This window comes from Besnoitia besnoiti (genome assembly GCF_002563875.1).
Source record: "Besnoitia besnoiti strain Bb-Ger1 chromosome Unknown contig00015, whole genome shotgun sequence".
Lineage (NCBI taxonomy): Eukaryota > Apicomplexa > Conoidasida > Eucoccidiorida > Sarcocystidae > Besnoitia > Besnoitia besnoiti.
This window is the reverse complement of record NW_021703917.1, coordinates 1,526,558-1,536,675: the sequence shown is the minus strand read 5'-3', so window position 1 is coordinate 1,536,675 and position 10,118 is coordinate 1,526,558. Positions and strand designations below refer to the sequence as shown.

At 57.7% G+C, this 10,118-nt stretch overlaps 2 protein-coding genes across 2 annotated transcripts; one reads left to right on the top strand and one right to left on the bottom strand.

Annotated features, from left to right (window-relative positions):
• Positions 1-2,167: 2,167 nt before the first annotated feature.
• On the bottom strand, positions 2,168-4,041 carry BESB_029270 (ribosomal protein RPL35; the record flags this gene model as incomplete). The annotated part of the gene is made up of 4 exons (XM_029361601.1): positions 2,168-2,222; positions 2,447-2,760; positions 3,658-3,718; positions 3,911-4,041. The coding sequence occupies 4 exons, from the start codon at positions 4,039-4,041 to the stop codon at positions 2,168-2,170; spliced, it is 561 nt and encodes a 186-aa protein (XP_029215501.1).
• Positions 4,042-4,441: 400 nt separating this feature from the next.
• Positions 4,442-10,118, top strand: BESB_029260 (uncharacterized protein; the record flags this gene model as incomplete). Its single annotated transcript, XM_029361600.1, has 8 exons — positions 4,442-4,595; positions 5,059-5,123; positions 5,672-5,993; positions 6,498-6,596; positions 6,890-6,923; positions 7,241-8,390; positions 8,783-9,001; positions 9,225-10,118. The coding sequence occupies 8 exons, from the start codon at positions 4,442-4,444 to the stop codon at positions 10,116-10,118; spliced, it is 2,937 nt and encodes a 978-aa protein (XP_029215500.1).

The window sequence follows — 10,118 nt, the reverse complement described above, 5'->3', positions numbered from 1 at the left end:
GTGTGACCCTGGAGCAAACTGAACGGAACCTTCAGGGAAGCAAATTAGGCGAACTGTCCACGCCCACTTTGGTGGCTCCCAGCTCCGCGCACAGATGTATTTAAGAGCTAGAGAACGAGCCAAATTGGATACCTGCAAGTGCGTCATTTCCTGCTTAGTCGCATTGGCGACGCATGTATCTGCTCTTCCACAAGCATACGTTTGCAGGCAGGAACTGACGAAGGGCTCCACGCGTATGTGTTCCAGCGCCCTCTCCGAATTTAAGGCAGTAGCGAATGACAGGAGAGCACATCCTCAAATACGCTACTCCTTCCATTTTCTTTTTCGTGCTGCCTCCTTTCACTGTGTTAATGTGACACCGGAAGAAAGGTCGGCAGTTTGCACACTTTCCAAACTGTAGATAGATGTAGCGCGAAGGATGTTTCCGCGCCAGCCTACCTGCATTCAAGACGGCACCATAGGGATTGCTATTAGACTCGGAATCCAGGAACCGCCCCGGAATCCCAGCACATGCGAAGGACTATTCGCGCGAGGTTTCAGGTAGGAGTTCCTATTGGAGTGTGCTGATAAGCACAGATCTCTTTCTCATATTGGTGGCACCTTTCTGTAAGCCGCCACCGCGCGGTTAGCCAGGCGTGGACCAAGCGGCACTAAGGTCGCCAGTCAGCTGGCGGCGCTCTCTTTGTGCGGACGTCAAATCCTCGAGGTGCCAACGCCAATTGAGCAGACACGGGGATGGCATGACACCTCCAGCGCTCCGTTGATTGTCTGATGCATCGTCTTCATCACGCGGCCGAATTCGGTGCCCTCTGCAGATTCTGTTACATTCACCGCGGTCCATCGGCGAGCTCTTCGCCGCCGCTCTTCCTCTCGGCAAGTCGAGTCAAAAAGTATCTACTATCTGTCAGTGAAACACGTCTGTGCGGTACCAACCTTCCTCAGTGAACTAGGATTTGTTCGCCTATCATCATTTCAGCCGACAAGAACGATGCCCGGAATACCGGTGGCACTATCGACGCAGTTCTGGCCGGACATACGCCGACTACGATTCCCAGAAACGTGATAGGCACTGTAGCATTCCTCCCCGAGCAGGCAAAAAGAACCATGTGGGACTCCTTGCATGCTTTCCTCGGTTGTGACAATGGTGACGCAGCCATGATACTATGCGGTGTTGGGCTACAGTACTGCGTTGTCACTTGCGATGAGAGATACGCGAGCGACACAGTAACGTCCCGCCCGGGCAAAACCGGCATGCCGGTGCTGAGACATTGACTGTCCTATTCGCTGCGCTGCGGCGAGTCGTGGAGCCGCTCCACCCGCTGTGACTTCCTATGCTGTTCCGCTGTGGCGCGCTAAGTTGTCTGGGATCACCCCTTATTCGCGTAGGCGCAAGGATGCGCCTGCATACTGGAGTTGCGATTTACCTTCCGAGTACATGAGGCTAAACTGCTTCCGTGCTGGTGTCACTTTTCCTTTATTGCGCGCATATTTAGAGTGAGTGCCCCGGCGCCTTGCTTGCAGCGGTATGCGAAAAGATAGTAGTAGAGCGACTCGTGGTTACAACTGTAGAATTCTACTACGCGAGCCACATATTTGTGGGGAACAGCAGACTGAGGCCTGATTTGTCGCAACGAAAGCGCGAGCTTGCCTCAGGTGTCGGGACAGCAGAGCAGAACTTTCGGTACCTCCGACATCCAGCGGCCGCCGTGGACCTCCAAAACTTTTAGCACAGACAAAGGAAAGAGTTGAAACGAAGACGGAAACGCGACAACAGGAAACGAAGAGCTTCGCCCTTCCTTCCCAGCGTCACAGCCACACCTCCCCGGTTGAACCAGTGTGTCTCGACACCCCAGGAACCGAAAAAAGAGTCGTTTCTCAAGAAACGAGCGACAACACTCGGGAGTAGACCGTCCCTCATTTGCCGTTATTCCTCGCCCTCAGTATTGCCTCCTGAATGCTTGAAAAAGAAGAGGGAAAAGCGGCTCCTTGATCACACATAACGGAGAAAGGAAGAGTGGTCGCCTTAGGACCCTCTTACCCCCTTCATTTCCCCGTTTCGGGGCAGCGTTGCAGCTGGGTCGCCCTTCCAGGCACTTGCCCCTCACTCCTTTCCGGGGCGCTTGAGAGAACGAAACAACTCTGCAGAGAGGCGGACGATGAAGAACATTTAGGCGATCAGGGCGAACTTTCTCTTGGGGACATTCTGAGTCCGCTTCATCTTTCTGCTCAAACACACATACACAAGAACCGGTGGAAGGCAAGAGTATGCTACGAAGTGATGACAGCCTTTTCCCTTCCGTCGCGCTCGATAGATGCTCACATCGGGACGCAGTGCCTGCACTTTTCTGAGCCAAACCAACTCGTTCGAAAGGATGTTCCCGCGCTACCAGCATCCGCTGGCCGCACGTCGGGGAGAGCTGGCGGCACCACAAGAGTTCTTTCTCACCTGACGGTCATCTTCCTGGTTTGGGAGACAGTCATGCGGCGCCGGATGGCTCTGGTCTTCTTCTTGCGGAGGTCGTTCGGAAGGAACTTCTTGCCCTTGAAGGCGGCTCGCGCCTCCTCCTTCTGCTTCTGGGTGTAGACAGTGAGGACACGAGCGATGCCCTTGCGGACTTCCGTCACCTTGGACAACTTAGAGGCCGCGCCTCCAGTCACCTTGGCAACGCGGAGCTGAGCGAGCTCCTTCTTCAAGTCCTCCAGTTGCTTCACCAGCTCCTTCTGGGATTTCCCCCGCAACTCGTACGCGCGAACCTTCACCTGCACGCCACATGCATATATCAAAGGGAGGGTGGGTAATGCAGAACCAACACACTGGAGAGAGTTTCCCCGTAGACGAGAGCCGCCCGAAGCAAACGTAAATACACGCACTAAATCCCCAAGGGAACAACACAGAGAGCGAAATTGAAAAATGCTCTTGGTTGCATCCCGAAATCTGGTGCATTTGTATTGAATACACCAAGGCAGCACGTGCTGCACACCAGATTCGATGTGAGCGAAACCTGAGGACGGGGGAAAGGATTGGTGCAGCTTCCAGCAACTAGTAAATCATCGCGAAGGGACAGTCGCGACAGTGAAGAGCGACCGCGGTCAAAAAAGCCCGTTTCTTCGGTGGCCGTCTATGCAAGGTGCAACAGCACAGCCCCACACAAACCACTTTCAATTTCCTTTCTCGGCGTGCCACCCCCGGTAAGGCTGACTGCAAAAGGTTGGTGACTTGCGGTGGACATACACTGCGTAGTCCGCCGCTTCCACTGTACACACAGTCATACACACGTGCGTCAGACTTTGGCAGTAGGTTCACACTTCGAAGTGCTCCCCGATGCCACGTCATCTGCGTATCGAGAATAGCGATCCTCAAATTGCGTCTCTTTCGAGAATGTGCGCCACGCAGAGTGCGTCGACTGCGGCGAGAAAAGCTGAGCACATGCTCTCCGCCGTCCTCAACGCCGCTCCCTATGGCAGCCATATTTCCCCAAGTTGCTGCATCGGAGTAGCGAGCACCATGGATCCAGCAAACAAGACGTGCGAATGCCCATCTTGCAAGGCGAAGAGAGAGCGGGAGTGCATAGCACAGACCGACAGTCCGAGAGAAAAGGGGTGGGAGGAAAAGACGACAACGCCGTCCGCCAGACGAAGCGCAGCGTGGGGCCTTACCATTGTGGAGCAGAGAGACGGAGAGGCGGGAGAAGCAGAAAGAGAACCACAAATCCGGGCCCTGAAGAAAATCACGAGAAGTAAAGCAATGGAGGATGCGTAGGCATCGGAAAGCGCAGAACTCTCCGCCGTAGAGCCTCCAGCAACGAACTCAGAGGAACCCCACTTACCCTCTCCTGCGGCATCCGTTATTCAAGTATGTGCATGCGGCAGGGCTCCTTTACCACGAGGGGCCTCTTTCCACTTTTCCCACTGCACATAAGCCGAACCTGGTGGGATGCGCAGATCCAACCTCCTGTCTACCATATTAGCCGGCCCGTCCACGCGCGCGTGCGCGCGGCTGCGCTGTGAACAGTCAATGAACAGATAAGCTGGCTGCAACATGTTCAACCAGCTGTCACCTCGCCTGCTACATGGAGACAAGAGGCCACGGGGTCGCATTGCGCGGAACTCGCCATGTGGCACGCTGTCGCGGATTGCCAAGATTGAGTCACTTTTCTTTGCCCGTAGCACAAACGTTGCTTTTTTTTTCAGATCCGCGATTTTTTTATTGCAAGTGTTGGACTGAGTCAAGTGCACGCGAAGCATAAGAACTCCTCGCTTTCCCGTGAACTCGTTCTCGTCGACCAGGTTGTCAGTCCCTTGCTCGGAGCGAGTAAGCTCACGGAGAACCTGGTCCGAGACCCGTGACGGGGCCTAGGTTCCTGCACGAGATCTTTTCCCAAATTCTTCCCTTTGTTCTTCTGTCTCAGTCACTTCACCAGATCATCCATTTGGGGTTTTCATGCCCTCCGTATTTCCTCAAATCTGCCTTGTCCTGCTTGTGACTCCGGTGCCCCTGGCTTCGGCCCGTAAACACCTCGATTGTCGCAGGTCGCTGGGGTCTGCGCTGCTCAGCGCGCCGGCCGCGTCAGACTTCCGGAGCTCGGCTTCGAAGAGTAAGGCGGATTTCGCCGGAGATGTGGTCAAGCACAAACTGTACAGAAGGTGTGCCGGCATTTTCCCTTTTTTTCCAACTCCGCTTCGTGGAGAACCTTACTTAGTCACCCGGCTGCAGTTCTCCGACGCACGAGACTGACTCTTTCCCCAGCCGAAGCACAAGCTCCTCGTCGCTAGCGGGAGACTGCGCGCTGTTGACGCCTCATTGCCGACGCAGCCGTGCCTTTGGTGCCTCCACTTCTCCTCTGCGCAACGGTTTGACAAGACGAATGTCGTCTTGGACTGTACTCTTTCTGTTTAACCCGAGCGCAGTTCGCGAAAAAACTCGAGATTGCGTTTATTACCCCGCTGCACGTGGACCGTCCGTGTGCTTCCCCCCCCTTCTCAGTCGAACTCACTCACGCTTTCCAGAGTTGCGCGATCAGAGAACTTCTTTCTGACACTGGAAAATTTTCCTGTCAGCACTGGCGTGGGCTGATTGCCACAGTGTCGAAGGACGATCTCCAAAGAAAGGGACGACAGATCTGGTACGCCAGGTGACACCTCGGACGCCTATTTTCGAGTCAACCGTGGAACGCTGGACGCACACGTCCGCCTATGAACTCGCGTCTGTGCAGTTCTCTCTCCTCTCTAGAGCTCCTCACCGGCCGCCCTTTCCATCTGCAGAGGAGCGAGGCGGCGGGCGGCGTTTTTTGACGGCAGTTTCTTTGCTGAAAGCCCCGCAGCCGTCGCGGACGGCGACCTCCGTGGGCGGCAAATCCCGCGGGGTACCCGCTCGTGCAGCCGTTTACCTCGGTGGGCGCGCCTGGGCACGAGTTTCGTCTTTGCTCGTTGTTGCAGTTTCACTCATGCAGAAAAGTGTTGGACAGCGCTTGTGGCGGCCGCCGCGCACGTCTCTTGCTGCATGCTTCCGCCTTGCTCCGTGTGCCTGGACTCAGAACCTCGCGCTACCGTCCTTCGCATGACCGTCCCTAGCGTGCAGAGCGCCAGCGCCGCTTCTCCACGCTGCACCATTGCTGAGGCACTGTTTCGATATCGACTCGCCCGCTGCGCTGTTTCCTGTGTTTTTCTTCAGCCTCCTGCCATCTCCTGCAACGTCATCACGATGCCGGTCCGAGGCGAGAAGAAATCGAAGCCCGCGAGCTCCACGGTCGCGCGCCTCTCTCCCAACGCTCTTCATGACGGCGAGCACGCGCGAAAAACTTCGACTCCCGTCGCCGTTTCCAAGAAGAAGGCGGCGGCTGTCTCGACTCCGTCCACGGCTGCTCACAAAAAGGCGTCCGCAAAGGAGCCGAAGGCAGTCAAGGCTAAATTCAGAGACGGAGGCGAAACTGTCGAGAAGCTGAAGGACTCGATCGCCAACCTTGAGGAGACGCTCAAACAGCTCCAGAGCGGAGGTGCGTCAAGGCGCTGTGCAAGCCTTTTGTACTTTGGGTGGGGACGGCCCCGGAGAGGGGGCGGGGGGGCAGGACATGGGGATCCAGAAAAAAGGTACAGCCTGAAGAGAGATTGAGGCAACTGAGACATCCACCAGATCGCAGCTCTCCCGGGCGAAGCAGGGACCGTTGGGACCAGCCTGTGTAGCGGAGAGTAAACGACTTAATTCGCAGTTGGAGAAGTTGGTGAAGTCCCTTCTACCCATGAAGTGACGAGGCAGTGCATCGCTGGTGCCTCTTGCAATGCACGCGACAGCATCACATGACCTTCAGCGCTATGGGAATCACCTGTTTCCTTGCATTCCCTTAGCTACGAAAATTTGGCGGTGGTTTCTTTCAGTCGGCGACTAGCAGACTGTTAGCCTCACGGCGGCCTGCTTGTCTGCCACGTTCATCTGCCCGCCAGCCGTGTTTTTTCTGCTCAGTGAAACACACGCTTGAGTGAGTTTTATTTGGCTTTTTCAGGAAGCAATGACGTAACTGAGCTCTGCGCGCTTAAGGGCGCCGGGGTGGCGGTCAACCGGCTGCAGGCTCGCGCCGAGCAGGCAGGTGAGGAGCTAGACCGTAAGTAGGTTTTTTTGATGACTAAGCGATTCCTCAGCCACATTTCAGTTCGGGGAAGTGAGAGGGACGACCGCCCTGGCCTACCCTGAGATTTCTGCTCGGATTTCGTTTTTTTCCATTCAGTGGGCGTGTAAAGCCACATTGTCTCCCCCGGCTGCGTCCCGGCCGCTCTGCCGTGTTTCAGTCAGCGTCCGGAGCTGTCCTGCAGTGGGAGACAGCAGGCTTACGGACGGAGATTTTGAGAGGCAAAGTGGAATGCACCTCTGCTATGCATCCCTTGTGTCTCTTTTCAGAAGCAAGGTCTGCGGCTTTGATAGTAGAATTGCAGTAAGTACCTTGCTTTGTGTAGGGCACCGATCCGCTGTAAATTTCGTTCTTTTTTCTGGTGACCTCCGCAGGTTGCAGTCGTCCCGGCTGTCTGTGTATGCATGCGCATTCAGGCCTGGAGGCATGTGTATTTGTGTATGCATTGACACACTGACGGGGTCGCCTGACGGGAGCGCAAGTCGTTGCGGGCGGAAAGTTCCTTAGCTTAACGCCTCTTACCCACGTGAAAGCGGATAGGCAACACGAATGTGTGTAGCGCAGCGGCACGCTGCATCGGGCGCACTGTCGTTGCTGTCTGTCTCTCTGTGTCCGCGCAGGCGAGCTCGAGCGGAGGTGTTTTCTCTGAGGCGACTGGTTACAGAGGTTTCCGCGGGCAAGGTGCCTTTGCCCGTCCCCGCGGATTTCTTTTATGAGCTGAGCCTCGCGTACCTCTCTGGATCTGATGTCGCGGCTGCCGGGAAATCCGTCCAGGGAGGGACACCGGGCGTTGCGAATGCGGCTCAAGCCTCGACTGCACTGAAGCACGATTCTTGCGTGTCTCTGAAGCCGTGCGAACCCCTGGCCATCGACCTCGGCACAGTGGAACAAAGACTCCGCGTTTGTGTTGAAGGCGAGGAACCGATGGAGTGGAAGGACGTGTATAGACTGCATCAGGGACAGTTTCCCGAGCACCTGGGATCGTCAGAGACTCAGCGAGGGCGGGACGGCTTCGTTGGCCTCTCCAGGGCCGGGTCTTTCGCGAAGGGAGAGAGGTTTCTGCGCACCCCGAGAGAAGGCGGGATTTCGCTCTTTGTCCCGAATCCGGTGAATACTGCCCTGGGGACGCCGTTCAGACGCTCGCAGTCGTGCGCGCGCGAAAAGCGAGGCATCTGGCCGCAGGCTGTCATTGCGCAGAATCTCCAGCAAGTCACAGCAACAGTGCTTGAACAAAGGTTTACGCTGGACAACCAGGCCGTGCTTGTCGAGGAGCTGCAGGACACCGTGAGCCGCCTAGAGAGTCTGCTCGCTGAAGCCAAGGCAGCGGCCGGCGCCCGCGCCTGCGCTTCAGCCACAACACAGCTGCAAACGACAACCGCCTGTCCCGCGCTCGAGCCGCAGAAGCAGTCAGCCGGCGTCTCCGGGCCTCTCTGCCCAGGCCGCGAGGACCAAGCCGCAGGAGCCCTTCCCTCCGGCGTTTCCAAGGTCGCCCCCCGCGACTCGCCTGCGGCAGGAGCCTCGGCGACCTTGCCCGCAAACGGACAACAGGAGTCTACATCTACGAGACGCGCCAGCTCCTCCCCCTGTGGAGCAGCCGCAGAGAAGGCGCAGGAAGGCACAGGCAGCGGCGCCACTCTTCTCGCGGCTCGGGCTACGCACTCCGAGACCCCAGGGCGCGGCTCGTCTCGGCATGAGTCGCAGAAGGCGTCGGAAGCGAACTCCGTCGATGGGCGCTCCGCCAGGTCCGAGGCTCTCAGCCCAGAAGAAGCGGTGAGTCAAATTGAACCGTGCAATCTGCGCGATTTATTCTTGCACCCAGACGGTCACGGCTCTTGCGCGTGCCCACCGTTGCTGCGAAGCGTGAACTGCCGTGACTTCTTTCTCGCAGCTGAGCCGATCTGGTCTTGCGCGCGCGGGCGAATCTGCTCACCCGCTCTCTTTCTTCCTGTGGGCGGAAGAGTGTGCGGCACGAGGCGGTTCAGCAGAGTGGATGCACCGACGCGCGAGGCAGAAGACACACACGCACAGAGGACTCTGCGCCCATGGCGGAGATTTTCGCTCCGTGCCACGTAGTGGGGACTTACGCTCTGTATTAGTGGCGCACAACCCCCACTACCGTGCGACTCACGCGATCCATACCGACGTCTTGTTTGTTGTTGCAGAAAGTGCGCCTGCGAGGCCTGTATTCACTGGCCTTTGGCGCTGAGCTTCCTGAGGAACTTCTGCCACCAAACCAGGGCGCCTTTCGCAACTTCGTGTGGGAAGTGAACAAGGTGGAAAAGACACAGGCTGCGTCGAGGACTCCAGGACTGAGCAGTGTCTTTTCCGGCCCGCCGTCGCCCCCTTCGTCTCCGGTGGAATTCGTCCCTCGCTCTCTCCGAGTACGCCCCTCGTTTTTCTCCGCGCGGCGCAGTTCGAGTTTCTGGGCCTTTATAAGGTCTTCCGGCGTTCACTGGCCGCGTAGCACTTGTTTGCCTGTCCGTCTCCCACTGTGCCGCCCAGAAATTTGCGTTTTTGCCCCCTTTCTGGGGCTCGCAGACCCGGTTCCTGCCGCGCCTCCACTTTCGCACCTGGACTTTTCTTCTGTTTGCCTTTTTTGTTCAGTCGCAGGATCTGCCTACAGCCGCCCATATCTTGGGACGCGGGATGTCCTCGGCTCACCAGAGCGGTGCTCACCAGCCGCATTCTCTGTCGGCGCCTCTCGCGTCTGGTCAGCCAGCGTGGTCGCAGGCGATGACTCCGGAGGAGGAGCAACTGTACCTGGCCGCGGCGTTCAAGGACGCCGCCGAGATGCCGTGCGCGGCTGCCGTGAAGCCGTGTCTGAGCTCTCCTGCTTGCCAGTGGAACCGCCGACATCACGCTGGCCTGTCGCACCGTTCGGCTGGATCGGACTGCTCGTCGACGGTCATGTGGAGACACTCGCAAGCTCCAGGGTCTCAACAAAGCCCAGAGATGGTCACGGAGCTCATCGGCGCGGATGTCCGGGGTTCGAGTCTTGGCTCCAAGGCTGGAAGCATTCCGGCGAGCGAGTCTTACAGGCAAGTTGACATCTCGCGGGAACACTCAACGGTTAACGGCATGCACAGCCAGAAAGGACGGCGCCGCGCCTCCCCGTCTTCGGCCCGCGTGAGGGCAGCAAGCTGCTTCTTCTCCACCTGCTGTGAGCGACAATGCAGCGACAACCTGAGTGTGGCGTCGGGGTCGACCGACATGAGGCACAGCCACACCAAGCGCCTACACAGCATGCGAAAGGGCGCGTCCCGCGCGTCGCTGAAGAAGGGGGACACCTTCGAGGCCATCCGAGACATTTCCGACTGTTCAGGGCCGGTGAGCACCGAGCGACTGAGCGTCAGATCTCCACTGTTCCACGCGGCGTCGCCGAGGACGGAGAAACTGCTGTACCATGCGAAGCGCGCGAGCGTGGAGGGCGCGACAGACCACAGGGTTACAGAGCTTCTCGAACAGGCGAAGAGGGGCGGACAAATGGTTCTGTCCTAA